The sequence below is a fragment of the Anarhichas minor genome, unplaced genomic scaffold (genome assembly GCF_050575085.1).
Source record: "Anarhichas minor isolate MPS153535 unplaced genomic scaffold, ASM5057508v1 ptg000001l, whole genome shotgun sequence".
NCBI classification, from domain to species: Eukaryota; Metazoa; Chordata; class Actinopteri; order Perciformes; family Anarhichadidae; genus Anarhichas; species Anarhichas minor.
Genome location: NW_027466447.1, coordinates 2,528,498 through 2,544,489, shown reverse-complemented (window position 1 = coordinate 2,544,489; position 15,992 = coordinate 2,528,498). Strand labels below are relative to the sequence as shown.

The 15,992-nt window shown below is 46.1% G+C and overlaps 1 protein-coding gene across 1 annotated transcript in view; it reads left to right on the top strand.

Moving 5' to 3' along the window:
* The first annotated feature begins 561 nt into the window (after nucleotides 1–561).
* The window catches only part of ntng1a (netrin g1a), an 85,741-nt gene continuing 70,310 nt past the window's right edge, over nucleotides 562–15,992 (top strand). Inside the window, exon 1 of the mRNA XM_076095189.1 lies at nucleotides 562–810. Within this exon, the coding sequence (XP_075951304.1) occupies nucleotides 562–810 (249 nt within the window). The remainder of the gene's footprint in view (nucleotides 811–15,992) is intronic.

The following is a 15,992-nucleotide window of genomic DNA, read 5'->3' as shown; positions in this document are numbered from 1 at the left end:
CTCACACATACGCCTCTCGTTCTTGCCATGGCGCCAGCTAATGTTCTCTCACTGTCAAAATTCTACTCCCATAAGAGAGGTATATTCACCCCCCCTCTCCTTCTTCTGTTTCTCCGCAGCACCAGATCGCCGTGCAGGAAGAGGACCATGATTGACAGCTGGGCGAGCTGAGGAGACCTGTCACTCATCCTCCTATCAGCGTGTCAGAGGGCTATCTCCTTCTCGCCTCCCCCCCCCTCCCTCTTCCTCCTCCTCCTCCTCCTCCCTCCCTCAATCCTCCCCTCTTATCTTCTCGACGGACTGGTAACCTGGCCATCCCTCGTAGTTACCCTCCACTCCAGAAAACCTAAAAGGGCCAGAAATAGCACCAAATAACAACAAGACACTTCTGTACCGACTCTCACTCCACCTGAGGGGAGTTTGGCATGCCTCCTCACTCCAGTTGAGTGAGTTGGAATAAGTGGAAGTAGTAGAGGGATCCCTCGTTAGTAACCCCCCTCAGAAGGAGACACAGGCCCTCGAGAGATCGAGAGAGAGAGAGACAGAGAGAGAGGACCAGCCATGCGTTTCCATTTTGCGTTGACGCTGCAGGCGCTGTGGACCGGCGTCTGCCAGGCGGCCATGCAGCACTACCCGGCAGCGTGGGGCCACTACGATGTGTGCAAGTCCCAGATTTACTCAGACGAAGGCTTAACCTGGGACTACATGGCGTGTCAGCCAGAGGCGGCCGACATGACCCAGTACCTGAAGGTTACTCTGGATCCCCCCAACATCACCTGTGGAGACCCTCCGGAGACTTACTGTGCCCTGGTGAGTACATGCAGAAAGTGAAGAAACACAATCTTTCGTTTAAAAATTCTACACACACGCAGACATAACACAGAGGCAGCTTTCTTATCTGTGCCTGCGTATCGTGCATCTTCTCGGCTTGTTCGGACCCCACAGCCGTGACAGACACTCTCAAAGCCTGTGTGACTCAGATACATCGCCGGCCGCCAAGAAATAGAGGCTCGTGCCCATTGACGTCACGTTCTGCTGTTTAGAAAGCTGCTTCTGAGAGTGCGCCGCAAACACTGTCTCGTGTGCCGTTCACTTGCAGAAAACTCTGTGACTCAAACCGACGAACAACACACACATCTCGCTCCACACACACATCAGAGTCACATGAAAAAATACGGTTCCCTCGTTCGTTTTGATTTCGGCTTCTCTGTTGCAACAGTCTTTTAGCAGAGTTGGATGAGTGGGTGGCCTAAAAATTCAAACTATCTCTGGGTGAAACAGTGCACAGGTGGACTAAAAATACAGCAGCGTGTACAGTATGAGTATTTTAAGTTCCAGTACTTCAGGCTTTTGTTTTTCTCACATTAGCAACATTTTTGCACGCGCAGGGCTGTAAGTGTTCATTGCTCAACTCAAACACAGCGGCCCAGCATTCACTAATATTGTCATTTTTCACAATTTAAATGATTATTTCAGGAATCCAGTGCCACGAAATGACTGCGTCTGATTTCCTTGCGATCAAGTTCAAGATAAAGTAGCAGGAGCGACTCTTGTGCCTCTCGGGGAAGATGGTGAACGTGGCAAATGTTATGCCTGCGTGTTTGCATGCTGACATTAGCATTTAGCTCAAAGCACCGCTGTGCTTTCAGCCTCACAGAGACGTTACCACGGCCGTAGACCCGTAGTCCTGTTCCCAAAGGGGTCGTTGTGGCGCTGAACAAATCTGCTGTGATCGACTTGTTGATGAAGGGTTCCACATTGTGCACACTAGGTTAATCGGGATTACTCAGAAGTGATATTCTGTGGGACGAGAGGGATTTCATATGCAAACAGCACTATAAAAAGCAGTGATCGGCTCATTGCTTTACCCTTTGAAGTTCATGTGGCGCTGTTGATTCCGCAAATTACATCGCAATCATGGAAATCACAAATTCCTGGCGGAGCTGAAAATAAAATGAGCAAAAAGATGCATATTAGGTCAAGTATCTAATTAGCAAACCGCCCTCCTTCTTATTCCGGGTGCTTTTCACTTTGAAACTCACAGCTGGTCGCCTCAGATTAACGCTAAATGATGAATCCATTGTGGGCCGGCGCGTGTTACCAAGTCATCAAAGATTCTCTCAGAACAAATGCGCTCCTCAACAGCTTCAAGAGCCCTTTAGATAAATAGGGAGATGTTCCAGGAAAAAGTAGTATAAATAGACGGTCTCCATCAGCAGAAAGTCAGCTGAGAGGAGGCACAGAGGAGCTAGACAGGGATTAACAAAATACAGATGACAAACACAGCGAGAGAATGATCAAGAGAGAGAGAGCGACACGGAGCGAACATGGGGGAGACAGAGACCCAGAGGACTGTGTGCAAAGCATACGGTGACTGAAGTCCTAATATCTCCTGCGTGGGGCAGCATGGAGCCTCTGAAATGTGAATAATTCAGCGTGTTTTGTAGCTAATGTGTTTTATTCATAGGACACATTATTCAGCCCGACATCTCTCAGGCACTTTTGAAAAAACGCTGACTCCCATGATCGGACAAGGTTGGTCGAAGGCAAAGGAGGTTGGGTGGGATGAGGGGGGGGGAGCCATATCGTCAAAACGGGGTCACCCTCAGTTCTCCCTCCGGGTGGCTCTGTGACCTCCTATTGATCCTCATTTGAACCTGAGGCGTGTCTGGTATTTGCTGTGGATGAATGCTGTATGAGCAGCGGACCATCCGTATCTGACGCTTCGATGGAGCCGTGCTATTTGAGTTCATCATTACTGTATTATTGCCAGCCTTTTAACAGTCTGATGAGCGCTTATTGAATTAGTGGGAGATTGCGCCGCGCTGTCGCCCTCGTGTCTCCGGCAGTCAATGTGATACGAGTGCTTCAATTAAACAGGCGTGGTTTTGCTCCCACATAACCATTTCCTCTCTCCGCTGTACTGTAATCACACAAACATGAGGGAAATATGACCCCTGCTGCTTGCCATAGAGCCCAATTCTCTGCAATCGGTTTCTGTTTACCTCAGGCAGTAACGTGGCTCCAAATCAACATCAGAACAATTATCATTGATATTCCAGCTACTCTGGCTGCCAATGCGCTGCTGCAGTGCCAATAGTGGTTTGTATCGTAAGTCAGATCATTGCAGATTCGGCGCAATTATCATTAGGCCGCGTTATCGGAGAATTTCATCTCTCTGGTAATTGATTCCGCGCTCGCAGAGGCGGGTATACTTTAAAGGCCTGCGACGGCTTCCTGGAGAGCTGATGGTAACAGACACCAAAGCCTGACGAAAGGAGAGAGAGAGTGAGACAGAGAGAGATGCAGCTGGAGGGTGTGGTGCTTATATGAGCATGGTTACCTCAGGTGGCAGCCTTCATCCCCCAAACACACACACACACACACACACACACCACTCTCCCCAGTGAAGGCTTTTTATTCTGCTTCTAGCTCGGTGACCTTTTCGATAGCAATAAGCTGGCATTCACTGAACTCTGGCACACAAATCTGCCATCATATGAGATTTCATTGTCCCCTCCAGTTTGACTCAGGCTGGCCTTTAAAAGCCTGGACAGGTCGCAGAGCCTCCACCAGTCGATGATTGACTTTGTGGCGGATTTAGGGGGGGGGAAAAAAAGCTTTGACTTCATACAAAAAAATATGTACAGTTGCAGAAGAAGCTGACTCTCGTTAAGCAACTTGTCGAAAAAGACTAATTGACAACTCTGATTATTGCATATTCGCAAAACCTCCATACTTAAAAAGTGACAAAGTAGTAAATGCAAGTACTTGTGTTACATTTAGACAAGTCAGTGCTGGCTAGCACAGGTAGAGAACTAGCGGAGCTTTCCTCATTTCAAGCTCCTGTACCATATAGAAGGACTCTCATGGGAGTTATCAGTGTTTCATTTTTTAAAAACTGAACTAACATCCACTCAGTTATTCCAACACTCCAACACACAATTTATCAAGCAGCATAACCTTGCATGTGTTGGTTCTTTTTTTGATGCGTATGGCATTAAACATAAAAGAAGAACCTTTCTAGGTGCAGCTCTATAATTCATACTAACCGTGCCCGTGTCGATGTCCTTATGCATGCATGGGAGTACTGTATGTCTCTATTTGTGCCATCAATTTACAACCAGGAAACGCTGATGAATGCTGAAACCTGAGTCCCGGCAGGCCGGCGCATTTCATAACCAATCAAATCTAAATTAGGAAAGGAAGGAGATTATTAAAAAGGTGGTGCAGCGTGTGGCTTTCTTTTGTAGCCCTGATGAAAGGTCATTAAAGATAAGAGAAGGTAGCTCACAAATACTGTCTTTGTATGATGATGTTTGATGTCAAGGCTCTGCATAAAATATGCCCACATTAAAACTATAGTACGATACGTTCTTTATATTTATTATTATGAATACAATTTTACTATATAGACCTATTTATATTTATATAGTACTCACAAGACCTCCTGCTGTGAATGCTAATGGTTCTCCATGCTTTGGAACTGAGATGAACCTCATGAATTTGGCTGTCAAAACTTTCATTTCCAATTGCCAACCAGCCTCCGTAATTGTTGACCAGGAAAGAGGCAGAACAAATGTGCAGAGAAAACAAAAAGCCTTGCAATAGTCAGTAGATGTTGAAGAAACATTTCTACGGAGTGTTGCATTTAACTGACGGTAAAGAGTAATAGAATAAAAGGGAGTAAAAGATTGTTGCTCACAAAGGTAAAATATGTGTCGCACGTTCACTGAGTAGACAAGCAACACTCCTGATGGCAATTAAGAGCCACAACAGGTTCAATATGTTGCTGTCTCCATGACCAGCATCATTTCCGAGAATCCATCCGAGCACAATTCAAGGGGCTTTTCTACGTGTTTGGTCAATAAATGCGAGCGAGGGTTCTGTGGGCTCCCGATAATTTTACATTGCGATAAACAAATCTGACCTTTTCCGAAGCTGATCCTGATCAGAGGTTTCAGGCAAACAGCCCCGCCCCTTTGTAACACCACACTCTGCGCTGAGAAACGAGTGCGCTGTCGTCAGCAATATGCTTCATTCCATATTGTAACAGTCGGTTCAAAGGTTATTAGAGAAAGGAGAGCATGAGAGGGAAGAGACGGTGGCTTTTTCACAGGGCTACAGTGTTGTCTGTGACATCCGGTCTCATAAACCTGTTTGGCTGTTGAGAAGGCGAAACTGCACAAAGGTGGCTTTTCAAACCTTCTGATCGACATTAATGAAGGTCAGAGCCACAAATGTAGCAAAGTTCAAAGTTCAAAGTTTGCTTTATTGTCAATTCCACAATGTACTGGACATACAGGGGAGTTGAAAAGACGTTTCTCTCTAGTCCAACATATAAACATATAAAGTGAATACAGTGCAATAGATTAAAAAAACATTTAGGCAATATATATATATAATAAGAGAAAAAAAACCTATCAATCTGTATTTAGCAGCAGTTGGACATGGGGATTTAGCAGCAGTTGGACATGGGGAGTCTTAAAAGAGAGGAGGGAGAGAGTTGAGAGAGTTCAGCTTCCTAACAGCCTGGTAGACGAAGCTGTTTGAGAGTCTGGTGGTGCGAGCACGGAGGCTCCGGTATCTTCTCCCAGAGGGCAGGAGGCTGAAGAGAGGGGTGGCTGGAGTCGCGCATAACCATGGTCACTTTGTGGGTGAGGCGAGTATCGTATATGTCCTGCAGGGAGGGGAGTGAGGGGAGTGAGGCACCAATGATCCTTCCAGCTGTGTTCGCTATGCGCTGCAGGGCTTTCCTGTTGTAGTCAGTGCAGCTTCCACCCCACACAGTGATACAGTTTGTCAGGATGCTCTCAATGGTGCCTCGGTAAAAGGTGCACATGATGGGTGGTGGTGTTCCTGCCTTCTTCAGTTTGCGGAGAAAGTAGAGGCGCCTCTGAGCTTTCTTTGCCAGTGATGTTGTGTTGGCTGTCCACGAGAGGTCCTCACTGATGTCCACCCCCAGGAATTTGGTGCTGCTCACTCTCTCTATATCAGCACCATTGATGGTCAGTGGTGGGTGTTGAGTGTGGCCTCTCCGGAAGTCAACAATAATCTCCTTGGTCTTGCTGTTATTCAGAAGGAGGTTGTTGTCTCTGCACCACGTGGTCAGAAGGCTGACCTCCTTCCTATAGTGGGTCTCATCATCGTTGGTGATGAGACCTACCAGAGTTGTGTCATCTGCAAACTTGACCATGTGATTGGTGCTGTAGGTTGTGGTGCAGTCGTGTGTCAGCAAGGTGAAGAGCAGTGGACTGAGCACACAGCCTTGAGGGGCCCCTGTGCTCAGTGTGATGCTGCTCGAGGTGTTGTTGCCGACACGTACTGCTTGTGGCCTCTCACTGAGGAAGTCCAGCAGCCAGTTACACAGCGAGGTGTTGAGCCCCAGCTGGTCAAGTTTGAAGATGAGTTTTTGTGGGATTATGGTGTTGAATGCTGAACTAAAGTCTATGAACAGCATTCTCACATATGAGTCTTTTGTGTCCAGATGGGTGAGGGCTGGGTGGAGAGCAGAGCAGATTGCATCCTCCGTGGACCGTTTGGCACGGTATGCAAACTGGAAAGGGTCCAGGGTGGGGGGAAGAATGGATTTGATATGTGACATGACTAGCCGTTCAAAGCACTTCATGATTATGGGGGTCAGTGCCACCGGACGGTAGTCATTAAAGCAGGACGGAGTGGATTTCTTTGGCACAGGTATGATGATGGTGGCCTTGAAGCATGATGGAACAACAGCTTGTCTCAGAGAAGTATTAAAGACATCCGTGAAGACATCCTTAAGCTCCTCTGCGCAGTCCTTCAACACACGACCAGGGATGTTGTCTGGACCTGTTGCCTTGCGGGTGTTGATAGTGGAGAGTGTCCTCTTCACGCTGGCAGCAGACAGGCACAGAGCCTGATCGTGGGGAGGGGGCGGAGTCTTGTGTGGACGTGTGCTGTTTTGCGTTTCAAACCGTGCAAAGAAGCTGTTGAGGTTGTTTAGCAGAGAGATGTTGCTGTCGCAGGTCTGTGGCACAGGTTTGTAGTCCGTAAGGGTCTGAATGCCCTGCCACAGGCTCCGTGTATCTCTGCTGTCTTTAAAGTGACTGGTTATCTTATTCGTGTAATCCTGTTTTGCTTTCCTGATGCCGTGGGACAGGTCGGCTCTCGCTCTTCTCAGGCCAGTTCCATCCCCGGCTCTGAAGGCGTTGTTTCTGGCCCTCAGCAGCACTTCCCCTGTCAGCCATGGCTTCTGGTTAGCCCGAGTGATGATGGTTTTTATATGAGTCACATCATCAATGCACTTACTAATGTAAGAAGTAACAGTGTCTGTGTACTCCTCAATGTCTGTGTGATTGTTGTATGTGGCTGCCTGCTTAAACATTCCCCAGTCTGTTGTGTCAAAGCAGTCTTGGAGAGCGGAGGAGGCCCCATCTGGCCACACCCGTACCTGCTTCAGAACCGGTCTAGAGACTTTCAATCTTGGTCTGTATGCTGGCATTAGCAGGACGGTGATGTGGTCAGAGAGTCCTATGTGGGGTAGGGGTGAGGCCTTGTATGCTCCTTTGTGAGTAGTGTAGACCAGATCCAAAATGTTTTCCCCTCTTGTTGGGAAATCAACATGCTGATGTAGTTTGGGAAGGACAGTCTTAAGGTTAGCATGGTTGAAATCTCCAGCGAGTATGGTGAAGCCGTCTGGGTGAGCTGTCTGTTGTTCACTGATGGCCTGATACAGTTCACAAAGGGCCGCACTTCTGTCACTGTTGTTGGGGGTGGGAGGGATGTAAACAACGACTAGCAGAATCGCTGTAAATTCCCTCGGCAGATAGAAAGGACGGCACCTTATGATCATAAACTCCGCCAGTGGTGAGCAGTGTTTACATACCACAACAGCGTCCCGACACCATGCATCACGGATGTAAGCACATACCCCGCCGCCGCGAGTCTTTCCTCCTGTAACCAGGGCTCTGTCTGCTCGGTAGCATGTTAGCTGCTCCAGTTGCACAGCGGAGTCGGGGATGTTGTCAGTTAGCCATGTTTCCGTGAAAAGAAGCACACAGCATGTAGCAGCAAGTAACCAGCATTGACAAAGTGAATTACTCATTCAATAGAGCTGTTTAACATCAGAGCATTAAGTCAGCTTGATGCATTGTATGTGTCTTCTTTCATCTTCACCAGAGCAAACCAAATCAAAGGTTTACTGAAACTTGTGACAGAGGCACAAGATATGAACCAAAACAAGCTAAACGGTGAGATGTGTGTAATTCACTCCATCTTGCAGCACAAGTCATTGTTCTTGTTGGATTGGAGATGGCTATCTGGAGTGCAAAGCAAGGCTGGAGTTATTATTTCTGCATAACTCACCAACAGGCAGCGTTTCGAGACTCAACTGAATTGTTCACAGATCCTAATCTGTGCTCAAGGGAATTCTGCCTCCATTTATGTGATTTAATTACGCAAATCAACCCTCAACAAACAATTTAAATTTGAAGTCGAGGTAGCGCACACTACGTCGTATTTCATTATTGTACTTGACGGATAACACTCTCCTTAATGGGTAGAGCACCGAGCAGCCATAAAATACTCTGTAGTATTCCAACAAGAGTAAAGCTGCGGTCACATTACCGTTGATGCAACCACCATTAAAAATGTATATCGTGCTACAGAGGCTCCCAAACTAACCCAAAAATGCACTGCACTCGTGCGTAATTGTTAGACCATACCTGAATAAACATTAGCGACTGAAATCTTTGAAAAACAATCTATATTAAAACATGATATGTTGTAACCTGTAGTAGTTAGTCCGGCTTAAACAGCAAATATAGCTAGCTGTCAAACAAATAACTACAGGACGCTAAACAAAAATATTATTAGGAAACCATCTGGAACGCTCACGCTGCTCACAATAATTAGTGCGACGAGCATTGATTAATTAGCATTCGTCTTTCTTGAATCTGCAACCATAAACAAGCTTTCATTCTGTAGCTTGATACATTCAGCTGAAACACTACCAGTACAGTGAGAACTCGGCACAGAACTGTCAGGCTGCGTCTCTCTGCCCGATGTGAGGGTTACACACACCGCGGTCACGGGAGGAACTCATCACAGTCTCTCCGACCCGTCCTGTGCCATACACTTTGCCGGGCACCGTCTGAATTTTTATCATTCATTTATTTATTCCTCCAACCGTCGCTCGTTCTTCCACGTCTTCAGGCTCTAACACAGGCTTGTCAGCCAGGCCAAGCCAAATCAAGAGAAGTCCATTAACAAACAGGTGTGGGCAGAAAAAGCCGCACTTCCTGTTATGGGCATGTTGCGGCCCAGCCTTGCACGGTCCAGTCTGAGTAAGACCCGAGTGAGAACACTAGTTTTAGATGTCGAATGCAGTCAAGGGGGGTTTTGTTTGTATCTACTTCTTCAATGGTTTACGGTAACTAAGAGGGTGATGTTTATATTCTATGCCGTTATTGTCCTCATCATCGTCATTAACAGCAGCATTGTCATGTTTAACACGACCACCACGTCACTGTTGTGTGACATATTATGGTTTAAGCAGGAATGGAAATGAGCGAGTGTTGTTTAAAAAGTGCAAACAGGAGGAAATGTTGACTTCCACGGAGGAAAGTTTGCAAAAGAAAAGTTGGAATGCAGACAACATCAGGTGTCGCTGTGATGTTGTGTGAGTGAGCGTGTGACTTGTCTATCTGGGCTGCATCAAGGCGCTCAGTGTTGCCTCACCGTTTACGCTGCCATAACAAGATAACGGGGGGCCCTCCTTGACTCCAGCTTCCCACAGGCTTTTCTGTTGACTCTTTCTTTTTTTTCTTGTCAAAGTTTGGAGCAAAACATTTCCTCGTTTGCCATAAAGTTTGGAGAGGAAAACTTGGAGATGCTGAAGAATGGAAAATCTCAGTGTTTTTTAACCCCCGATTCTTTTGTATATGTTAGATGGTGAAAGTGGGACTTGAAGAAAATATTCTCTCACGCGTATGAGAATGACGTCAATAGGAGAAAAGGCTACCGTTTCATTTTGGGAAACGAAAACATTATATCTCACTTTCCTTCAGCTTTGGTTTCCAGATACTGACATGATGAATTCCCAGAAAATTAGTATTGAATATAAGTCAAGGGAGGAATGATCTCCCATAGCTCAGATTCAGCCTCTGAATATGTTAAAGGCCCTCCCTATTGACTGCAAGTCACCCAGAAATATCACATTGTCTGATTGTTAAATGCTCAGTGCGCTCACTGGGATTTGAAGACCCGTGCATAATATGAACCGGGGATATGGGCCTTCACAGTCTGAATTCTTCTTTCTCTCTCTCATGTATTTTATTTGATAAAGGCGTTTTACCCCTCTTCTCTTCAATTGCTCTCTGGGCTTCAAATCCCTCTCGCGGTAATGGGGAGGCTTTTGTTGCATTTCACAGCTCATCACTCATGGAAAATTATGGTGTGGAACCCCCTCCGTCGTCCCCCTGTACTCCTTCCGCCTCCTGTGCACGAGGCTGTGAGAATAGGTGGAGAAACCGGCAGCTTGGCTGCTGGAGAGATCCGTTGACTTTTAATTGCTCTCTGAACCTCTGGGGTGGATTTCCCCTCAGAGCTCACTTGCCTAGAACACTGGTTTTCACAATACCCGGGTAACAAATGGCACACACACACACACACACACAGGCCAAATACAGACAAGCTTACAGAGCCCAAAAGCATGACATACGGCAGCATTCATATTTAGAGGCACTCATGTTTTCATTTATTTGTGTTGGGGGGCTTTTAATGTTAATTGCAGCAGATAAGTGGGAGTGTTGTGAATGGAGCAATCCCAGTGATCCCATCTCTCATTTTAATCCATGGTGGGTGGTGGCAGATGCTCTCCCTCCACTACTCAGCATTTCAAGGCAGCAGGGCCTCCTGTCCTTTATCAGCACAATAAAACCTCTTTTTATTTTTATTTTTTTTACAGTGACTGGTGTTTATGCGGCATGCGTGTGTGTGTGTGTGTGCCTCTGCCTGTTTCTATTTGCGTCTGTATCTACAGCCACACTACGGGCTTTCATGAATTCTGAACTGCAGCTCACACCTTACTGTTTTAGATGACTGTTCACATCTATTTTAGGATATAACCTACTGTATATGCATGTGGAAAAGAGCAAAAGGACTTTTCTGAATAACTACACAGGCTTTCAAATTCTGCCTGAATCTGTGTTTGCTTTCTTGAAACCTTTGGGTTCAGCCAGTCTGCAACGCTGCCGTTATACAAGTGTCATGATAGTTGTTTCCGGTGAGCAACATATAGGCCGCATGCCGTGGGATCGGTTTTGTATGATGCATCCATGTCATCCTTGGATGTGAACAGTTACAGCTTTTTGTCAGACGTTTTTGGCAATCAAGTCTGTGTCAGAAGGAAGGGAAACATTTGCACCCTCACTGTTCTTTATAAAAGGTGGTGTTGATTCTGCAGCTAAGGCTACATCCGCACTGCAACGTTTTAGTTTTAATACAGCATTCTGAAACCAAAAAGGGTGAGCGTTTTAGCGCCGTTTAAGAAATAATCTCCACGCCTGAAAACGCATTTGACATGACCATTCATGACCATTCATAACCATTCATCCGTTCTAAAACACAGCAGAAGTGTGGACACGAGGCGGAATGCCAGCAAAAGATCTGGGTTTTAAAACAGAAACGTAGCAGTGTGGATGTATAGCCTCAGAGAACTACTGCTTCATGTCTTCATGTCAAAACCGTGTGCGGAGGAAGAGAAAACCTGCCGAGGAAACATCAAAGGATGGACTAAATTCAAAATGGGGAATGACCTGATGCTAAGCACTACATTTGTTGTTGTTGTTGGCCCAAAGCATTATGTGTGCCGATTTAAATAAGTAAATGGGAATAAAGTGGAAGCCCCTTTCACGGAAGTGTAATGTTTTTCTTGCCTTTTTGGTCTCTTGAGGAGCGTTCCTCTCCTCTCAGACAGCTTTTAGGCCGATTCTGTCGTCCTCCGCGTTTGAGAGAAATGTGAGGCGGTGCTCTTCACCCTGACAGGCTCTGAAGAAGACTCCTGGATTACCTTGACTGACAGCTCCCAAACCCAGGGATCTGTTGTGTCTGCCGCGCACCAAGCACAGGGCAAACTCTGAATCAATAGCAACGCTATCAGTGATGGAAATTGAACGCTGAATCTGAACGCTGAGTACCCCCTCGTGAACGGCACAAGAGCATTTTCCCGCTGCTCGTCTCAGGTATTTTTTCTCTCCCTGACAGACACGAGCAGAGCCGCAGCAAAGAGAAAGTGTAAAGTTTGTTGGGACGTGCACCTTTTTTTTCTTATCTGGAGCTTCAAAAATAGAACTCGGGGAGATGAGAGGCCACAGATGGAATTGTCTTCAAAGTACAGATTCAGCAGTCTTTTAAAGTGATATTACACTCTCGTAGAACATTTCCATTCTGCCTGTGCGCTCAGCTTGATCTGACGCTGAGAAGTAATTTGACATCCGCCACCATGTATCACTGCGAATGACTACTCATTGATAGACGCAAACTGGCTGGATTACTGGCTCAAAAAGACAGCAGACAACAAAACGTGTAAAATAAAGTGACATATCTGCTTGAAAACTCTCCCATCAAACCCATACAGGGATAAACAGAATGTTAAGGACAATCGCTGAGATTTTAAGCCATCTGAACACTATTTTTAGCTCCTCTGTGCACTGTCCTGCACATGGCTGAGTTGCTTTTTGTAAGCTAACGTCTGCTCAGCAGAGGGAAGCAGACCGGTCAGCGCACAAGACGAAGGCCTAGAAAATGTGCTTGCTTAATTAAAGGAGGGGAAGAGGGAGTGCAGCTATTTACACCTCAGTCTGACATAAATCTGCGGTTATCGCACTGGCGAGACTGTCCTCTCCCCAATTTAGGAAGTACCCGAGAGCTTCTCCTTAATAAGCGTTCCTCCTGATTAAGCCAAGGCAGGAGTTACAGTCTCTTTCTGTGGGAGAGAAAAGGAGAGGAGAATTTAACTAGAGGGGAAGTAGTTAGCAAAGGGCCGTCATGGATATTGAGATTGTTAGCATTTTATTAACCCCAGTCAGGACAGAAGGAGCAATTGGTAAATTGGGTGTAGACTTGCAGTGTCTGCAGGACTTTGGCCTAAGGGTGCCGGGATATAGACACTTGGCATTTCAACCTCTCTCCATCTCCCCAAGCCATCCACTCAGGCAATACCGTCTGCCTCAGTCCATTACTCTCCTAATTAGCAAGTAGTTTCGGTCATTCCTTTTTTTTTTCTTCCTCCGCCTGGAATGAGAGGAGGTGCAGTGAAAACATCCCCCACAAGGTGCCAGGCACTTGTCAGAGGAGTATCACGCGAACGGTAATCTGTTCATTATGTTCGCGGGGACGGTGAGCGATTGAGAGGCTTGGCATGGAAATGCATTTCTACATCCCCTCTGTCTGCACATCAGAGGCTCTAAATGAAATGATTTAGTTAGAGGTGCCAGGCATTAGCTGTTACTCCGGGACGACACAATGTTGTCACGTTGAAGGCTCTCTTTCAACGGCGTTCAGCGCCGCTTCAGACTATTCCCCCCGCCGTAAACACGAGGGAGATACAGCCAAGCTGCAGACACTGTGGCAGGGAGAGTTGGCGTTTGATAGGAGTCTGCTACCCCCCCTCCCCCCTCCTCGCCTGAATTCCCTCGGATCTCATCAAGGGGCTTTCTTCTACACGTATTATTAGCTGGCTTGCTTCCTTGCCATCACCCTTTCTGCTTTAGAGAACGTAGAGCAACACTGAGAAGCAGACAATGACACATCAGTTGTGGTGATATGAATACCTGGTTTTATATGATAACTTGATAGATTCATCTTTGATGTGCCCTTTTTTAGAAAGTGATGTGCTCATATCTCACCTATCAGAGCTTTTCCATTTTTGCTTTGCACTCTGATAGTGACTGTATGCGAACACTAACTTTATGCTGTGTGTGGTGACGTGTCTGAGTTTATCTCCATCATCATTTCATGCCACTTTAGGGGGCCGATCACACCGATCACACGTCGCAACAGGTGCGGCCGCTTCAGAAAACAGGGTGCGTGCGCAACCAGGCGATCAAATGTAAATAACGGGGGGAAATGGATTCAATGGGGACATTGAGCTCTTTCTGTTGCTCTGCTGTTGGATGCGGATGAAAAATGATACACTTAATAGTAATTAAAAAACGTTAATGTCAACCTTTCTTCTGTCCGTTCCTATCACATCTAAGGCATCAAAACAGGAAGTGAGCGGTAAAGTAGTAAAGCCCGCCTCTTGCTAGACTTGAATGGCTGCCTCGGTCAAGTGTGACACTGACGAGCGGTGCGACTCCGCACCTAGTGCCGAAAAGGTGAGAATATTTTTACTAAAACACGGCACAGGGGCGCAAGAGAGGAGCGCACGCCAGGCCGTAGAAAAAACTACGTTTTTCTCTCAGCTAAAGGCTGCATACCAATTCATACCACTGATGCTGGCTGCCACACATTTAGGTGAGCCAGTTCCAAGGCTCTGGTATTGTAAAAGCTCCTGGACTGACAAGGCATACTGGAACACTTAATGGAATGGAGCCATTGTTAATAACCTTACTTCCACCTGTGCTTTAACAAGCCAAAAATGTGTGCTGTGAAAGGATCTGTGATTATAGACCTAAGCTGTGTTAATCGTGTACGATTATTGTATTTCCTGTTTGTGCTGCTAATGTACTTTGAATCACGTATGACATCACTGGTGTCCCTCTGAGGTCAGGCATGTATAGCAACACTGCTTCTCACAATACATACTGGCTTTAAAAAAAGGGCAAGTGCACTTCGGCTGTCAGTAATTCTGCACTCATTTTACGCAATTTGCTTTAGTCCCAGCTGAATAAAACACGTCCTGCTAATAATCCTAATTGGCTCCACTAATGTACTCCCCCCTCCTACTTTAAATATTCCCTCTGGTGTGCAATTGAGGTTGGAACCCATTCAGCCCTGCCACTACCTCTCCCTGCTGCCTGTCTGACTGATGGCCACTATAGAGGGTGAAACGGGTGTTACTGTTGGAGGTTTTCATCCATTTTTTCCCATTTTACTAGATATTTGGTACTCATGCAGGGTTTGAAAGTTGCCCATTTTAACCAGTTCTTCTACCTACCACTGTGGCTTTTAGCCTTTCAAAAACATTTCCACTGCAGTCAAAAAACACAGAGGGAGGCATGCAGCTGTATTAACGGGGCGGTCTAGCAGCAATCCAACAGCACCATAAATTACATTTTATAAGCACAATAACATAAAAATCCTATTTTTCCCATCTTTTTAGAGTGATGACATCATAAAATATGACGACAGACATTAAAAACCTCAAGTGAAGCTAAAAAAGGACAAAAATGTAAGAAATTACATTCTGCATGTAGGTTATTAATTTAATTGACTGTAGATGGGTACTGCTGCTTCTGTAACACTTGCAGTGAACTGTGATGTTGTTCCCCATTTCTGCTTTCAGATTTTGTCTGGTCTTTATTTTCATTTTTGGTATTGAGGTAATCCAAAAGCAACAGAGAGAAATCAGATTGCATTACGTTCATATTGGGATATTTGGATTAGGTTACTGATTTAAATTTTTTTGAACAGGTAATTAGTTAAAAGTTTAAAGCAACCCTCCCACCCCGTCTATGAGTTTACAAAGAGGAAGCACAGCCAGATTTAGATCAGCAAAACCAAGAGAAAACCACCACATTCCCTTCTTTTACCCTGCTATAACAGAGCAGAACCTGGCTCCAGCCCCTGAATCATTGCTACTGACTCTTTTGAACCTACGGAAGTGCTTTTGGGGAACAGATCACAGGAGCCAACGTGTGTCTATATGTGTGTTGGTGTGAGTGTGTGTGACTGTGTGACTGTGTCTCGCTGCGTATCCGGGTGCCATGTGGCACCGAGCGACTCGGCTTTGCTCTGCCAAGAGATAAGAACACAGGGTAAGCCGCTTGCTGCGCCAGCCTACTGGATTT